This window comes from Oncorhynchus mykiss, chromosome 4 (genome assembly GCF_057628025.1).
Source record: "Oncorhynchus mykiss isolate SJ-2025 chromosome 4, ASM5762802v1, whole genome shotgun sequence".
Taxonomy (NCBI): Eukaryota; Metazoa; Chordata; class Actinopteri; order Salmoniformes; family Salmonidae; genus Oncorhynchus; species Oncorhynchus mykiss.
Genome location: NC_143025.1, coordinates 70,410,346 through 70,429,332, shown reverse-complemented (window position 1 = coordinate 70,429,332; position 18,987 = coordinate 70,410,346). Strand labels below are relative to the sequence as shown.

The window sequence follows — 18,987 nt, the reverse complement described above, 5'->3', positions numbered from 1 at the left end:
AATGGTGCAAAGCTAATAAAAATAATATAATTTTTTATAACAAATGCAGATAGCGGCCACTGTCCGCGGTTCTGAAACATCAGTGTGCTGTTGAGTTGGTACCTTTTCCTAGACAATGTTGCTCAATGTCGCCACCCTTTGTGTTGATGACAACTTTGCACATTCTTGGCATTCTCTCAACCAGCTACACCTGGAATGCCTTCCCACATATGCTGAGCACTTGTTGGCTGCTTTTCCTTCATTCTGCAGTCCAAGTCATCCCAAACCATGTCAATTGGGTTGGGGGCAGGTGATTGTAGAGGCCAGGTCATCTGATGCAGCACTCCATCACTCACCTTTTTGGTCAAATAGACCTTACACAGCCTGCAGGTGTGTTGGGTCATTGTCCTGTTGAAAACAAATTATAGTCCCACTAAGCGCAAACCAGATGGGATGGTATATCACTGCAGAATGCTGTGAGTAAGATACTCTGTTTCACGGAAACATGGCTCTCTCGGGATATGCTGTCGGAGTCAGTACAGCCACCTGGATTCTCTGTACTTCGCGCCGACAGGAATAAACATTGGGAAGAACGGCGGGGGTATATGTTTCATGATTAACAACTTATGATGTAATTGCAACAACATACAGGAACTCCAGTCCTTTTGTTCACCTGACCTTAGAATTCCTCACAATCAAATGCCGACTGTTTTATCTCACGAGAATTCTCCTCGGCTATTGTCACAGCAGTTTATATCCCCCCTCAAGCCGATACTACGTCTGCCCTCAAGGAACTTCACTGGACTTTATGCAAACTGGAAACCATATATCCTGAGGCTGCATTCATTCTAGCTGGGGATTTTGTTAAAGCAAATTTGAGAGCAAGTCTACCTAAATTCTATCAGTATATTGACTGTAATACTCGTGCTGGAAAAACACTGGATCACTGCTACTCTAACTTCCGCGATGCATACAAGGCCCTCCTTTCGGCAAAAACATTTTCTCCTCCCTTCCTATAGGCAGAAACTCAAACAGGATGTACCCGTGCTAAGATATATTCAACGCTGGTATGACCAATTAGAATCCATGCTTCAAGAATATTTTGATCACGCGGACTGACACATATTCCGGTTAGCCTCAGAAAATAATATTGACGTATACGCTGATTCGGTGAGTGAGTTTATCAGGAAGTGCATAGGAGATGTCATACCCACTGTGAGTATTAAAACCTACCCTAACCAGAAACCGTGGCTGGATGGCGGCATTTGATCGCAAACCATCGCAATTAAACATGGGAAGGTGACAAACAAGCAAAATGTCAGTATAGAGACAAAGTGGAGTCGCAATTCAACGGCTCAGACACCAGACGTATGTGGCAGAGTCTACAGACAATCACGGACTACAAAAGGAAAACCAGCCATGTCACGGACACTGACATGTTGCTTCCAGACAAACTAAACAACACTTTTGCCCGCTTTGAGGATAATACAGTACCACCGATGCGGCCCGCTATCAAGGACTGTGGGCTCTCCTTCTCCATGGCCGACGTGAGTAAGACATTTAAACGTCTTAACCCTTGCAAGGCTGCCAGCCCAGACGGCATCATCAGAGCATGCGCAGACCACCTGGCTGGTGTGTTTACGGACATATTCAATCTCTCCCTATCCCAGTCTGCTGTCCCACTATGCTTCAAAATGTCCACCATTGTTCCTGTACCCGAGAGGTTAACGATAACTGAACTAAATGACTATTGCCACGTAGCACTCACTTCTGTCTTCATGAAGTGCTTTGAGAGTCTAGGATCATATCACTTCCACCTTACCTGTCACGCTAGACCAGGCCTGAGCAACTCCAGTCCACGGGGACCTGATTGTTGTCACACTTTTCCCCAGCTAACACACCTGACTCCAATAATCAACTAATTATGATCTTGAGTTAAAAATGCAATTAGATTAAATCAGGTGTGTTTGCTAGGGATGGGGGAAAAGTAACACGAATCAGGCCCCCAAGGACTGCAGTTGCCTAGGCCTGCCCTAGACCCACTTCAATTTGCTTACCGCCCGACTAGGTCCACAGACGATGCAATCCCCATAACACTGCACACTGCCCTATCCCATCTGGACAAGAGAAATACCTATGTAAGAATGCTGTTCATTGACTACAGTGCTTCTTCAACCTTGTCACCTAAAACCCTTACAAACTTTTACAGATGCACAATTGAGAGCATCCTGTCAGGTTGTATCACAGCCTGGTACGGCAACTGCACCGCCCACAACCGCAAGGCTCTCCAGAGGGTGTTGTGGTCTGCACAACGCATCACTGGGGGCAAACTACCTGCCCTCCAGGACAACTACAGTACCCGATGTACAGGAAGGCCAAAAAGATCATCAAGGACAATCACCCGAGCCACTGCCTGTTCACCCTGCTACCATCCAGAAGGCGAGGTCAGTACAGGTGCATCAAAGCTTGGATCGAAAGACTGAAAAACATCTATCTCAAGGCCATCAGACTGTTAAACAGCCATCAGTAACTCAGAGCGACTGCTGCCTACATAGACTTGAAATCATTGGCCATTTTAATAAATGTAATGTAGGCTTAGTATAGCAGCCTTGTAACCACCATCGAGCTGTAGGCCTAAGAGTGCATCCTGTTTAGTCTTAATACCGTAACTTACTTATGCCTGTATTTCAATACACACTGTATGTAGGCTACTGTATCAATCAATAATGAATTTGTTCCTGTCATCACACAGCATATGAGTCAATCATGATTTGATATGCAGTCAAGCATTTTAGTTATAAAATAACAAAGCGCCCCTTGAATAATTAGTGTAAACAATTAATAAACCGTTCCATGTCTACAATTGCATTCACGAGTGGTTTTAGTCTGGTTTTAGTCTTTGCTGTAATAAAGGCTTTCTTTAAAAAAAAAGTTACAACCGACTCTATGATGGCAGACCTTGTGGATCTGCTGCCATATGTTTGGGTTTTCTGTTTATCAAAAATACTGAGTGGAGGGGGAGCCAGGCCATTTAGGATCTTGAATACAAGACATGCATCGGTGTATTGCACAAGATTTTCCCAATTCAGAAGCTCTGAGGATGTAACAGTGATGATGGCTATTGGGCTTCCTATCAAGCACTTTGAGAGCCTGTTTGTAGACAGACTGAATAGGTTTTAATGTTGTACAGCAAGCTTGGGCCCAACAAGTCAAGCAGTATGTTAAGTGGGGGAGTATCATAGATTTGAAGTACAGGTTTGCTACCTCTGTAGTCGAACAATTTCGTATAAATCGGAAATTAGCTAGGTTGAATTTGGTTATCTGAATGACCCTTTTCACCTGCTCTTTAAAATCGAGGTTGGAATCAAGTATGATGCCACGGTAGTTAAAATCAGATACCACCTGGAGCTTCTCCCCTGACACATAGACATCTGGCTCAGTAGCATCTTTTGCCCTCTTTGTGAAGAACATGCAAAAAGTTTTTTTCACATTGAGATGAAAACACTGAGCCACTTTGTAACCTGGACCATTACAGTAGTGAGTTCTTGTGCAGCTTGTTGTTTGCTCTTTGCATGCACATATATCACTGTATCATCTGCATACATTTGAACTTCAGACCCAGTACAGACAGAAGGCAGATCATTAATGTACAAGCTGAACAGGAGGGGCCCCAGTATTGACCCTTGGGGCACGCCCACATCATAGCTAAGAGTGGGCGACAGCTCATTGCTCACTCTGACACACTGTGTTATGATTTCATCCATCTCAAGGCATCGGGGGAAAAGTTGAACTTGGACAATTTTGTAATGAGAATCTCATGGTTAACCGTATCAAAAGCCTTCCTTAGGTCCAGAAACACAGCCCCAACAACGCCCCCTTTGTCCATCTTGAACTTCACATTTTCCAGAAGAAAGCAGTTGGCCGTTTCTGTGGAGTGTTTCACTCTGAAGCCAAACTGCATGGAGTGTAATGTGAAGGGGCTGTTGTTGAGGTGGGCAATCAGTTGTTCTGCTACACACTTTTCAACAACCTTTGACACCACAGGTAGTATATTAATGGGCCTGTAGTTACTCACGTCAGTAGCGTCGCCCGATTTAAAAAAATAGCCGTTATTATGGCCGACTTCCATACCCTTGGAAACACCCCCTGACCAATAGATGTGTTGGTGACCTTAGTAATGGGGCCAATGAGTGACTTTTTGTAGTTTTTAAGAAAGGTAGAGTCCAGCCCAAACACATCTTTGGCTTTATAGTTATTTAGTGAGCTAATCACCTTGTTCACCTTTATCTCAGAAACCTCCCTTATGATGAAGACAGGTTGAGCGTCATTCACTAGCACTGAGCCCAAGAAACCAGTGGAGGGGTTCTGTGTCAGTACCCTGACAGTCAATAATGTAGGAATTGAAGGCTATTGCTATTTCGACTGCATCCTATGTTAGATTGTTATTCACCATGATTTCTAGTCTTTTTGCAGTGTTACTATGGTCTTTCCCTGTTAACTTTTTTAGATTCTCCAAAATCAATTTAGAATTTCCTTTTGCAACACTAATTATGTTAATAAAAAAAGTTTGCCTTTGCCTGTCTGATTTCTTTCATCAACTTATTTCTCAACATGGTAAACCTACGCCTGTCATGCTCCAATTTGGATTCTATTTTTAGAGCATAATCTCGCTCTTTCATCAATTTCCAGATTTCTCCATTTAGCCAAGGAAGAGTGCTCTTTTGGCCAGGTTTGGATTTGATTTTCTTTAGGAAACCATTTATTGTAGTTTGGATTGTAGATAGAAAAACCTGACTATCAGCTTCCACGTCTGTACCCTGACAGTCAACAAGAGATCATTCCAGTTAATTCCCTGGGGCGGCAGGGGTTAGAGCGTTGGACTAGTAACCGGAAGGTTGCAAGTTCAAACCCCCGAGCTGACAAGGTACAAATCTGTCGTTCTGCCCCTGAACAGGCAGTTAACCCACTGTTCCTAGGCCGTCATTGAAAATAAGAATTTGTTCTTAACTGACTTGCCTAGTTAAATAAAGGTAAAATAAAATTAATTGCGTTTTCAAAATAGTTTAATTCACTCTTAGGTATTCTTAGTAGATCCTGCTCTTAGACAGCTTTCTGGCTGTAAGTGTCAGATTATGATCAGACAGCCCAGTAACCATATTGAATGATTTAGTCACTCTCTCTGATTTATTACTGAACACCAAATCAATCTGTGTTTTAGACCACCCTGTCTTCCGTCCGCCATTATCCGATCTTGACTGTGCCTTAGCCAAAACTTTCGACTAATCAACTGGAACAGAATACTCTCGGTTGACCATAATAATTTTTTTTGGTCGGGAACAGCCCTACATTGAATATCCCTTTGAGCATGGTGAAGTTTTTAATTACACTTTGGATGGTGTATTAATACACCCAGTCACTACAAAGATACAGGCATCCTTCCTAACTTGCACTTGTTCCTAAACTTTTTTATAGTCCCGTACCCCTTCAAACATTCAACCTCCAGTTGCGTACCCCCTCTAGCACCAGGGTCAGCGCACTCTCAAATATAGTTTTTTGTCATCATTGTAAGCCTGCCACACACACATACAATACGATACATTTATTAAACATGAGTGTGAGTTTTTGTCACAACCCGGCTCGTGGGAAGTGACAGAGCTCTTATAGGACTAGGGCACAAATAATAATAATCAATCATTTTGCTCTTTATTTAACCATCTTACATATAAAACCTTATTTGTTCATTGAAAATTGTGACTAACTCACCACAGGTTAATGAGAGAACTGTGCTTGAAAGGATGCACATAACTCTGCAATGTTGGGTTGTATTGGGGAAAGTCTCAGTCATAAATCATTTCCCACACACACACAATCTGTGCCTGTATTTAGTTGTCATGCTAGTGAGGGCTGAGAATACACTCTCACATAGGTACGTGGTTGCAAAGGGCATCAGTGTCTTAACAGCGCGATTTGCCAAGGCAGGATACTCTGAGCGAAGCCCAATCCAGAAATCTGACAGTAGCTTCTGATTAAATTCAATTTTCACAGAACCGCTTGTTGCAATTTTGATGAGGCTCTTGTTCAGCTATCGGTAAGTAGACTGGGTGCCGGGCATGAAAGGGATAACGAATCCAATTGTTTGTGTTATCCGTTTCGGGAAAGTACCTTCGTAATTGCGCACCCAACTCACTCAGGTGCTTCGCTAGATCACATTTGACATTGTCCCTAAGATTGAGTTCAGTTGCATCCAAAAAATCATACAGTGATGGAAAGATCTGTGTGTTGTCCTTGTTAATACAGACAGAGAAGAGGTCCAACTTCTTAATCATAGCCTCAATTCTGTCCCACACATTGAATATAGTTGCAGAGAGCCCCTGTAATCCTAGATTCAGATTATTCAGGCGAGGAAAAACTTCACTCAGATAGGCCAGTCGTGTGAGAAACTCGTCTTCAAGTGGTCAGACAAGTGAAAATTATGGTCAGTAAAGAAAACTTTTAAGCTCGTGTCTCAATTTTTTAAAAACGTGTTAATACTTTGCCCCTTGATAACCAGCGCACTTCTGTATGTTGTAAAAGCGTTACATGGTCGCTGCCCATATCATTGCATATTGCAGAAAATACACGAGAGTTCAGGGGCCTTGCTTTAACAAAGTTAACCATTTTCACTGTCGTGTCCAAAACATCTTTCAAGCTGTCAGGCATTCCCTTGGCAGCAAGAGCCTCTCGTGGATGCTGCAGTGTACCCAAGTAGCATCGGGAGCAACTGCTTGAATGCATGTTACCACTCCACTATCTCTCCCTGTCATGGCTTTTGCGCCATTAGTACAGAAACCAACACATCTTGACCACAAGTCCATTTGATGTCACAAAGCGGTCTTAAAAAATATCCTCTCCTGTTGTCCTGGTTTCCAGTATCCATATTTGCGCCTCTTCGATGGTCCAACGTCCCTGTCTGTTGTTCGGTGCTTTCCCGGTTAAGGGGGCAGTAGCTCTTCGGCTGCATCAGATTCACAACTGTCAGTGTCCATGCTAGCTGAGCTAACAACAAATGTAGAATTACTGATGCTAGCATTGGATGTGCTTGTGGAAGCAGAACAACTTGTGTCATCGACAGGTGCAGGTGTAGTACTGCTGGTAGTAGCAGTACTACCAACAGAGCTGATATGTGTCTCTATGGACGCGGGCCTTACTTTTTATTTTATTTTTTACCGTTAATCAATTTTCGAGCAGCAGCTACGTTTGGCTACATAGTGGAATTCCCGCTAGAACGCTAGATGGTTTAACTTTATTTTTGGGAGAGATAAGAGGCTACTCGGGCGAGAGAAAAGCCTCACCCGTTGGAAAATCTAAATAGACTGTTTGAAAATGCTAAGAGAAAAAAAAGTACATATAAAAAAATGTGAATCACATTTTTATTTGGCGTACCCATGACAGCATTGTGCGTACCCCAGTTTGGGAATACCTGCTGTAGAGGAAGGAAATCGCTCAGGGATTTCACCATGAGGCCAATGGTGACTTTTAAACAGTTACAAATGGCTGCGACAGGAGAAAACTGAGGATGGATCAAGAACATTGTCGTTACTCCACAATACTAACCTAAGTGAAAAGAAGGAAGACTGTACAGAATAAAATATTCCAAAACATGCATATGGCACTAAAGTAAAACTGCAAAAAATGTGGCAAAGAAATGTACTTTAAGTCCTGAATACATTATGTTTGGGGCAAATCCAACACATCAGTCAGTACCAATCTTCATATTTTCTAGCATGGTGGTGGCTGCATCATGTTATGTGTATCCTTGTCATCGGCAAGAACTGGGTCATTTTTATGATAAAAAGAAACGGAATAGAGCTAACTAAGCACAGACAAACTCCAAGAGCAAAACCTGGTTGTCTGTTTTCCAACAGACACTGGGAGACAAATTTCATCAGGACAATAACCTAAAACATGTTAAATATACACTGGAGTTGCTTTCCAAGATGTATGGAATGTTCCTGAGTGGCTTAGTTCAGTTTTGACTTAAGTTGGCTCAAATCTAAGGCAATCAAATCAAATTTATTTGTCACATACACATGGTTAGCAGATGTTAATGCGAGTGTAGCGAAATGCTTGTGCTTCTAGTTCCGACAATGCAGTAATAACCAACGAGTAATCTAACCTAACAATTCCAAAACTACTACCTTATACACACAAGTGTAAAGGGATAAAGAATATGTACATAAAGATATATGAATGAGTGATGGTACAGAACGCCGTAGGCAAGATGCAGTAAATGGTATCGAGTACAGTATATACATATGAGATGAGTAATGTAGGGTATGTAAAGAAAGTGGCATAGTTTAAAGTGGCTAATGATACATGTATTACATAAAGATTCAGTAGATGATAGAGTACAGTATATACATATACATATGAGATGAATAATGTAGGGTATGTAAACATTATATTAAGTAACATTGTTTAAAGTGGCTAGTGATATATTTTACATCAATTCCCATTATTAAAGTGGCTGGAGTTGAGTCAGTGTGTTGGCAGCAGCCACTCAATGTTAGTTGTGGCTGTTTAACAGTCTGATGGCCTTGAGATAGAAGATGTTTTTCAGTCTCTCGGTCCCAGCTTTGATGCACCTGTACTGACCTCGCCTTCTGGATGATAGCGGGGTGAACAGGCAGTGGCTCGGGTGGTTGTTGTCCTTGATGATCTTTATGGCCTTCCTGTGACATCGGGTGGTGTAGGTGTCCTGGAGGGCAGGTACTTTACCCCCGGTGATATGTTGTGCAGACCTCACTACCCTCTGGAGAGCCTTACAGTTGTGGGTGGAGCAGTTGCCGTACCAGGCGGTGAAACAGCCCGACAGGATGCTCTCGATTGTACATCTGTATCAGTTTGTGAGTGTTTTTGGTGACAAGCCGAATTTCTTCAGCCTCCTGAGGTTGAGGAGGCGCTGCTGCGCCTTCTTCACGATGCTGTCTGTGTGGGTGGACCAATTTAATTTGTCTGTGATGTGTACGCCGAGGAACTTAAAACTTACTACCCTCTCCACTACTGTCCCATCGATGTGGATAGGGGGGTGCTCCCTCTGCTGTTTCCTGAAGTCCACAATCATCTCCTTAGTTTTGTTGACGTTGAGTGTGAGGTTATTTTCCTGACACCACACTCCGAGGGACCTCACCTCCTCCCTATAGGCCGTCTCGTCGTTGTTGGTAATCAATCCTACCACTGTAGTGTCATCCGCAAACTTGGAGGCGTGCGTGGCCACGCAGTCGTGGGTGAACAGGGAGTACAGGAGAGGGGCTCAGAACGCACCCTTGTGGGGCCCCAGTGTTGAGGATCAGCGGGGTGGAGATGTTGTTACCTACCCTCACCAATGGCTGTCGAGCAATGATCAACAACCAACTTGACAGTGCTTGAAAGAATGTTAATAATATTGTACAATCCAGGTATGCAAAGCTCTTAGAGACTTACCAAGAAAGACTCACAGCTGTAATCGCTGCCAAATGTGGCTCTAACATGTATTGACTCAGCGGTGAGTTCTTATGTAAATGAGATTTCTGTATTTCATTATCAATACATTTGCTACAATTTATAGATATGTTTTCACTTTGTCATTATGGGATACTGTGTATAGATGGATGTGAGGATAATATATATATATTTTTTTATCTATTTAGAATTCAGGCTGTAACACAAAATGTGGAATAAGTCAAGGGGTATGAATACTTTCTGAAGGCACTGTATCTCTCTGGAAGTTTCGTTGTATGTGAGCATCCCTGGTGGTTTCAGAGCAACGTCAGCTGCAGCCTATTGTCTGTCCTTTGAGACACTGTTGCTCGACAGCCCTCAAATTAAAACGTGGAGCTCAAGTTGGTTCCACTGCTTTTTTTCTTCCCCTCTAATCAGGGACTGATTCAGACCTGGGATACCAGGTGTGAGCAATTAATTATCAGGTAGAACAGAATACCAGCAAGATTTGAATACTCCTGCTTTACAACAATGTTATTTTACTTGAAAGCTGTGCTGCTTTTCAGCGTCATGTTTTCTAAACAGGCAGTCAGCTTCCTGACCTCAACATACTTTTTCTGGGATCTTCATGTTTGCAATTAACACTCTTCTTCCAGGGTACTAATCAGATAAGTCACCTCCACGCGGCCTAATGAGAGAAAGAGAGACATTTGCGTATTTACTGTTTACTATCAGTTGTCAGACTGAATGTAGGACAAAGTGTTGTGAGTGTGCTGTTAACACGGTGATGAAGTTGACACTAATGTGTCACTAATTGACAGCCAAGTCTATCTGGTGAAGATGTCTCATAGGCCTCTCTTCTGACCTACTTTTGTGTGTGGTGGACCTGTGTACACATATTTTTCAGGTCCTTTTGTCAATCAATCGTGATTTAATATTACCATCCTTTTAGTGGACAAGTAAACTCCCACTCTATCTCCCAAGTGGCAGGAACCACATCAAATGGCATTTGCTTTTTATAATAATAGGGACATTTCATAGCACAGGGGGATTGAGGCGCTATCAATTAATTTGTGCTGTAACTATCTGCTTTTGTTTGCTGTTGTCTCTCAGCCCCCAGTCAGGCTTAATATTTATTTCTTTATTTAACCTTAATTTAACTAGGCAAGTCAGTTAAGAACTAATTCTGTTACATTGACGGCCTAGTGGGTTAATGACGGCCTAGTGGGTTAACTGCCTTATTCAGGGGCAGAAAGACAGATTTATACCTTGTCAGCTCCGGGATTCGATCTAGCAACCTTTTGGTTACTGGCCCCACGCTCTAACCACTAGGCTACCTACCTGCTGCTGCATATGTTGCACCGCCGTGCTACTTGCTGATTATGTAAGCCCAGAAGACCATAGGCCTATTTATATATAGACCTGTTTTAATTAAATTTCTTCCCCTCTAATCAGGGGCTGATTCAGACCTGGGACAACAGGTTTGTGCAATTAATTATGAGGTGAAAAACAGTAGTGGTAGGGACTAGGATTGGGCGAAATACTGAATCCTGGGGTATTTTTGAAATACCCTCTATGATTTTCCATTACAGTCAATACTGTTTTTAATAAATGTGAATATTTGTACATTTTAAATGAATACCTGCAGTCAACTTGTCCACTAGGTATTAGGTAAAACGGATGGCCTTCACAATTTCGCCTGTTAAATTAGTTTTAATTATATATCTTACCAATAATAGTTTCCCAAAACAGCTGTTTGGAGCCAGTCATGTGTTTCTTTACCAAGTAGCACAACAACCCAAGAAGCAGCGCAACTTAAGTGAGATGATCACGTTACACTTGTATGAAATTCACTACTAATATTTGCCAGCTATACATCTTATACCTGTTAACTACACTACATACAGTGCCTTTGGAAAGTATTCAGACCTCTTGACTTTTTCCACATTAGGTTAAGTTACAGCCTTATTCTGAAATTGATTACAAAAAAACAAAACAAAAATTCTCAATCTACACACAATACCCCATAATGACAAAGTGAAAACAGGTTTTTATACACTTTTACCAATGTATATTTAAAAAAAACATACCTTATTTACATGACTATTCAGACCCGAAATTGAGCTCAGGTGCATCCTGTTACAATTAATCATTCTTGAGATGTTTTTACAACTTGATTGGAGTCCACCTGTGGTACATTCAATTGATTGAACATGATTTGGAAAGGCACATGTCTATATAAGGTTCCAGCGTTGATAATCCATGTCAGAACAAAAACCAAGCCATGAGGTCGAAGGTATTGTCCGTAGAGCTCCGAGACATGATTGTGTCGAGGCACAGATCTGGGGAAGGGTACCAAAAATGTCTGTCACATTGAAGGTCCCCAAGAACAGAGTGGCCTCCATTTTTAAATGGAAGAAATTAAGAACTTCCAAGACTCTTCCTAGAGCTGGCTGCCCGGCCAAACTGAGCAATTGGGAGAGAAGGGCCTTGGTCAGGGAGGTGACCAAGAACCCGATGGTCACTCTGACAGAGCTACAGAGTTCTTCTGTGGAGATGGGATAACCTTCCAGAAGGACAACCATTTCTGCAGCACTCCACCAATCAGGCCTTTATGGTAGGGTGGCCAGACAGAAACCATTCCTCAGTAAAATGCACATGACAGCCAGCTTGGAGTTTGGCAAAAGGCACCTTAAAGATTCTCAGACCTTGAGAAGCAAGATTCTCTGGTCTGATGAAACCAATATTGAACTATTTGGTCTGAATGCCAAACGTCACGTCTGGAGGAAACCTAGCAACATCCCTATGGTGAAGCGTGGTGGTGGCAGCATCATGCTGTGGGGATGTTTTTCAGCGGCAGGGAGACTAGTCAGGATTGAGACAAAGATGAACGGAGCAAAGTACAGAGATCCTAGATCAAATCCTGCTCCAGAGTACTCAAGACCTCGGACTTGAAAACAATGAAAATAACCCTTAAGCAAACAGCCAAGACAACGCAGGAGTGGCTTCGGGACAAGTCTCTGAATGTCCTTGAGTGGCCAAGCCAGAGCCTGTACTTCAACTCAATCTGTCATTTCTGGATACCTGAAAATAGCTGTGCAGCAACACTCCCCATCCAACCTGACAGAACTTGAGAGGATCTGCAAAGAAGAATGGGAGAAACTCCCCAAATACAGGTGTGCCAAGCTTGTTGCGTCATATCCAAGAAGACTCGGTGCTGTAGTAGCTGCCACAGGTGTTTCAACAAAGTACTGAGTAAAGGGTCTGAATACTTGTGCAAATGTGATATTTTAGTTTTGTATTTTTAATACATTTGTAAATATGGGAAAAAAACTGTTTGCTTTATCATTACGGGGTATTGTGTGTAGTTTGATGAGGGGGGGGGGGGGGGGGGATTATTTAATCCCTTTTAGAATAAGGCTGTAACGTAACAAAAATGTGGAAAAAGTCAAGGGGTCTGAATACTTTCCGAAGGCACTGTATACAAAAGTATGTGGTCTCGGCTATTTCAGCCACACCCATTGCTGACAGCTATATTAAATCGAGCACACCGCCATGCAATCTCCATAGACAAACATCGGCAGTTGAATGGCCTTACTAGAGAGCTCAGTGACTTTCAACATGGAACCATCATAGGATGCCACCTTACCAACAAGTCAGTTCGTCTAACTTCTGCCCTGCTAGTGCTGCCCCGGTCAACTGTAAGTGCTGTTGTTGTGAAGTGGAAACGTCTTGGAGCAACAAGTGGTAGTCCACACAATCTCACAGAACGGGACCGCCAAGTGCTGTAGCGTGTAAAAAATCTTCTGTCCTTGGTTAAAACACTCACTACCGAGTTCCAAACTGCCTCTGGAAGCAACGTCAGCACAAGAACTGTTCGTTGGGAACTTAAGAAATATCAGGGGAACACTACCTGCCCGAATGCATAGTGCCCACTGTAAAGTTTGGTGGAGGAGGAATAATGATTTGGGGCTGTTTTTTATGGTGTGGGCTAGGTCCTTTAGTTCCAGTGACGGGAAATCTTGACGCCGCAGCATGCAATGACATTCTAGACCATTCTGTGCTTCCAACTTTGTGGCAACAGTTTGGGTAAGGCCCTGTTCTGTTTCAGCATGACAATGCCCCCGTGCGTGCACAAAGCGAGGTCCATACAGAAATGATTTGTCGTTCGGTGTGGAGGAACTTGACTGGTCTGCACAGAGCCCTGACCTCAACCCCAGCTAACACATTTGGGATGAATTGGAACGCTGACTGCGAGCCTGTCCTTATTGCCTAACATCAGCACCTGACCTCAATAATGCTCTTGTGGCTGAATGGAAGTCCCTGCAGCAATGTTCCAACATCTAGTGGAAAGCCTTCCCAGAAGAATGGAGGCTGTTATAGCAGCAAAGTAGGAACCAACTTTATATTAATGCACATGATTTTGGAACAAGATGTTCGAGGTGCAGGTGTCCACATACATGTAGCATATCCAGCTGGGTTTTGCTAACATTAACTTAGTGCCTGACGTTAGCTTGCAAGATCAAGCTTGTTAGTAATAGCAGCAGAGACAATCCCCTCCTGTAATAAGATACCTGCTGTCAAATGTTGTTTTTTTGTGTGTGCTGCAAGCTGCGTTTTGAGATGCTTGCATAACTTTATTAGCTGTTGTTGTCTGTCTTAGTAGTACATGTTTGCATGCGCTCATTAACATTTACCTGGCATTTCAAAACAAATGTCCCTAGCAATTAAAAACAAATATCGATAAGAGTGGAAAAGGTGCTCGTGCATTTATTTTTTTATATTCATAAGGATTCCCAGCGGCTACTCTTCCTGGGGTCCAAACAGGAAACAGCTCGGTAGGTAATCAGCTTCCTGACCTCAATTACCTTCTCTGGGATGGTCACGTCTACAATTAATAATTCTTCCAGGGTATTCATCAAATAAATTAACTCCATGTGGCCTAATCTATGACTGAGAGAGAGAATGCAGAGTGGAACACTCAATTGTATAAAATGGCTGAAGGTGCTGTTTACTATCAGTTGTCAGATTGAATGTAGGACAAAGGGTTTGTGTGTTGTGAGTGTGCTGTTAATACGGTGATTTAGTTGACACTAATGAGTCACTGGTTGAGGGGGAACAGCCAGGGAGGTGGATCTATCTGGTGAAGACATCTCAAAGGCCTCTCTTCTGACGGATTTTGTGAGCCCAGAAGACCATGGCCTAATATATACAGTTAATTCGGAAAGTATTTAGACCCCTTGACTTTTTCCACATTTTGTTACGTTACAGCCTTATTCTAACATGGATTCAATTGGGGTTTTTTTTTACACCGCAAAAAACAACTGAAATAGCTAATTTACATAAGTATTCAGACCCTTTACTCAGTACTTTGTTGAAGAACCTTTGGCGGCGATTACAGCATAGAGTCTTCTTGGGAATGACGCTACAAGCTTGGCACACCTGTATTGGGGAGTTTCTCCCATTCTATGCACATCGTTTCAAGCTCTGTCAGGTTGGATGGGGAGCATCGCTGCACAGCTATTTTCAGGTCTCTCAAGGACATTGAGACTCGTCCCGAAGCCACTCCTGCGTTGTCTTGGCTGTATGCTTAGGGTCGTTGTCCTGTTGGAAGATGAATCATGAGCGCTCTGGATCAGGTTTTCATCAAGGATCTCTCTGTACTTTGCTCTGTTCTTCTTTCCCTTGATCCTGACTAGTCTCCCAGGCCCTGCTGCTGATTGCTCAGTTTGGCCAGGCGGCCAGCTCTAGGAAGACTCTTGGAGGTTCCAAACTTCTTTCATTTAAAAATGGAGGCCACTGTGTTCTTGGCAACCTTCAATGTTGCAGAAATGTTTATGTACCCTTCCCCAGATCTGTGCCTCTACGCAATCCTTTTCTCGGAGCACTATGGACATTTCCTTCGACCTCATGGCTTGGTTTTTGCTCTGACATTCACTGTCAACTGTGGGACCTTTATATAGACATTCAATCAATTACATTTACCACAGGTAGACTCCAATCAAGTTGTAGAAACATCTCAGGGATGATCAATTGAAACAGAATTCAGCTCAATTTCGAGTCTCATAGCAAAGAATCTGAATATTTATGTAAGTAACATTTCTATTTGTTTTCGCTTTGTCACTATGGGGTATTGTGTGTAGATTGAGGAAAATATTTTATTGAATCCATTTTAGAATAAGGCTGTAATGTAACTAAATTTGGAACAGTTGAGAGGTCTGAATACTTTCTGAATGCACTGTAACATACAACTAACTCTTATGTAAATGTCCTGTACTTTGGGCTATGTTTTAGGTATCATTTTCAGTTTTGGCATATGTATTTAGATTTTTTAAGAGTGTCTGGTAATTGACTAAAATCTAAATGTAGCCTAAATATTTGTATTAATACGTTTCTGTCATGTATGTAAGTTTACTTTTTGTTTTATCCTCAAAGCACCCTTAGTTTTTATATATATTGTAGCTCCAGGTAGGGCTGTTACGGTGACTGTATTACCGCCAGACTGGCAGTCACGAGTCATGACCACAGTCAAAATCCACGTGACCGTTTAGTCTCGGTAACTAGCTTCTCCAAGCTCTGATGCTGCTGCTGGTCATTAGTAGCCTACCAAACTCGTTAACTGCCTGGTACTCAGCACTCTATTGTCCCTCTAATCACTCTTACGTCAATGCAAATGTCTTAGAAAATCTAATCAAACACTTAATGAGAGCCCATGAGCTCATGTTGCGCAACATTTCTATAGGCTATGCAATTGCATGAGAGAACAAGAGTTTTGATGTTCTCTATTAAAGAGAGGATCCCAACAGCTTCTATAGGCTGACTATATATTTATTTCTCAACTTTCCTAATATTAAACATATTGGTTCTCTTTACAACAGCTTACCTTGCTGGCATGATAATGAACTATGTGAAAAGTGTCCTCCATTAGGTATTTAAATGCATAGATGATATGTATTTTTTTACCCCCTGCCCATGTTTCGAGACATGTGCATGACAATGTTCCATTCTAAATAAATAAAAAATGCACACATTATTTAGTATTTGTAAAGATTAAATCAAGAACAGTCTGATGGGTGACTATTAGCGTATCACTTGTGAATGATGTCCAGCTTGTGTGCAGTAAGGCAAGAAACGGCACATGCCTTTTTTCTCTTCAACTTTTTCAAATCATAGTCGCACACCTCATTTGCCTAGCCCATAGGCCTATATTTTATTTATAAGAATTGTTTCACAACTAAAGTGGCCAAAACTTCTTACAATTAAGCACATTAATCTGCTTTACAACGGGTAAAGCAAGTTTGGGGAAGATCATTTTCACCATTTAAAATGTACCTTTTATAATAAAAGCTTTGCACTTGCAGTCATTTTTGAGAATGGTGTTTTCCCACTAATTGATTGCATTTTGGAACATTCACATTTATTTGTTGTGCTTACAATGTTAAGAAATAGGCTAATAGTTTATCAAGCATTTAAGCTTAATGTTCTAATCTGTTGCGTCAGCCTCATTTTGCTTTTGAATATTTTTTTTAATGCAAGTGGTTGTATTAATTTGGGACCTATTGCATCCCACAACTGTCCCAGACAGTGTTTGGAATATTTTGTTCTATGCATTATAGTAGATTGACATAGGCTAGTACTTTTGCTGTTTGTTAGGCCTACTTATTTTGTTGGCTGACGATAAGTAAATGTGGACAGTTCTTCCAACCTCTGAATTGGATAAGGACGCGCACAGTTGTGTCCTTAGGGGAGGGTTTGGCCGGTCGTGATTTCCTTGTCCCATCGCACTCCAGCGACTCCTTGTGGCAGCCGGGAAGCTGTTTTCATTCACCAGCTAGACGGTGTTTCCTCCGACATATTGTTGTGGTTGGCTTCTGCGTTAAGAGGTCATTGTGTCAAGAAGCAGTGTGGCTTGGCAGGGTCGTGTTTTGGAGGACGCATGGCTCTTGACCTTCGCCTCTCCCGAGCCCGAAGGGGAGTTGCAGCAATGGGACAAGACTGTATCTACCAATTTGGATATCACAAAATTAGTTAAAAATAACTTGCCGTGTCCGGTCACTTTACAGAAGTGATGTCACTAGCAGTCCTCAGGGTGGCTGAAAAACTTTCCTTCGCTGTGGCGTTCCCCCCTTTCCAATGATGACCTCAGGGCCACCGCGCCCTTGTCTCTCTAGAGCTAGTAGAAATATATGGCTATTTTTTCCCCCTTTCAAATCAAAGAAGTACACTTTTTCTTGGTTGGCCTATCTAATCGGCCTCAATGCATATGACATGTTTCACAGGATTGTTTGTTTATGTCTTTTTGAACAATTTCCCTAATGAGATTAAGGGTTGGCTACTTTACTGTTATTGTGGAGTATGCCTTGGGACAGATGCTAACATGTCCTGGCTGCTGAGAATGAAAAATGAAGGCACCTAAAACAACCATCAACCTTTCTGGCTTCGTGCCATAAAACTATAAGAAATATTTGATCACAATGATCATGCTGATTCAGAATCAATATCTCTCTCTCTCTCAAGGTGACAAGACAGATCACAAATTGTCAAAGCCTACTGCCCCTCTGGTCCCCCCCAAGAAGCCCGTACCCCCGCCAAGCAAGGGAAGACCAGCCAGCCTCCCTCCAAAACGACCAGACAAGCCTCTCGCACCCTCCCCAGGGTCCAAGTAAGTTTCCCCGTACTTCTGCCCATCTTTCTTTTCTACCATCTCTCCCTCCGTTCAAACATCCATTCAGCCAATGTGTGAGCCGTCTAGGGTCACATATTGGGTATATACACTGCACATTGAGGAAGGACAACATTGCCTAGTCTGACTCTGTTGCATAATGATGTTTGTATAATAATGTTAATAAACTAATGTAAACACTAACAAACCAATGTATTTAGTTTCTTTGTTTGTCATGCCTTTAGACATTTTATTCACGCTGAAATATGCTATTTTCTAAATCTACAGGTAATAAAGCCAGAATCCTTCATTTTTCTAGGCGCACTAGTGCTCCTAAATAAATATTCCAGGTCGCATAGCAAAATATCAGGCACATATGCAAATAAAATGGTCTCACTATACCACTACCACTACTGTTTACAACAATTACTAATGGTACTACTGTTACTGATGTTGGTTTCCCCCCTCTACAGACACAATGGAGAGGTGCCTTCCACGCGACCAAAGTCTGACATTGAGCCAACATTACCCACTAAATCAAAAACTCTGTCCGGTGACTGGGGAGACAAAGCCCTTGACATGGGTATGTAATGGCTCTGCTGAAGTGAACTTTTATTTTGAGGACATTCTGAGCATTAAGAACTTGAACAAGACATGCAGTGAAACGTTCATTTGGGGTCCCCAACATATACACTTCACTTCCACAATTATAAAGCTCCATGAAATCATTATTATACTGAACAAAAATATAAATGCAACATGCAACCATTTCAACAATTTTACTGAGTTACATTTCATAAGGAAATCAGTACGTTTTGGCATGGTTACACGTGGTTGCCACGATACCAGTATTATACCAGTATTATGGAAAACAAAAAAACATGAAG

At 42.1% G+C, this 18,987-nt stretch overlaps 1 protein-coding gene across 8 annotated transcripts in view; it reads left to right on the top strand.

The window, feature by feature from the left end:
* The window catches only part of LOC110522288 (CD2-associated protein), a 101,012-nt gene that overhangs the window by 64,398 nt on the left and 17,627 nt on the right, over window positions 1-18,987 (top strand). For 4 of the 8 annotated variants that reach the window (XM_021600553.3, XM_021600552.3, XM_021600556.3 and 1 more), the window contains 2 exons: window positions 17,956-18,100; window positions 18,574-18,683. In XM_021600553.3, the coding sequence (XP_021456228.3) occupies window positions 17,956-18,100; window positions 18,574-18,683 (255 nt within the window). Of the gene's footprint in view, window positions 1-2,188; window positions 4,555-17,955; window positions 18,101-18,573; window positions 18,684-18,987 lie in introns of those variants that run through there. The other 4 variants (XM_090232904.1, XM_090232903.1, XM_090232905.1 and 1 more) reach the window with 1 other exon arrangement.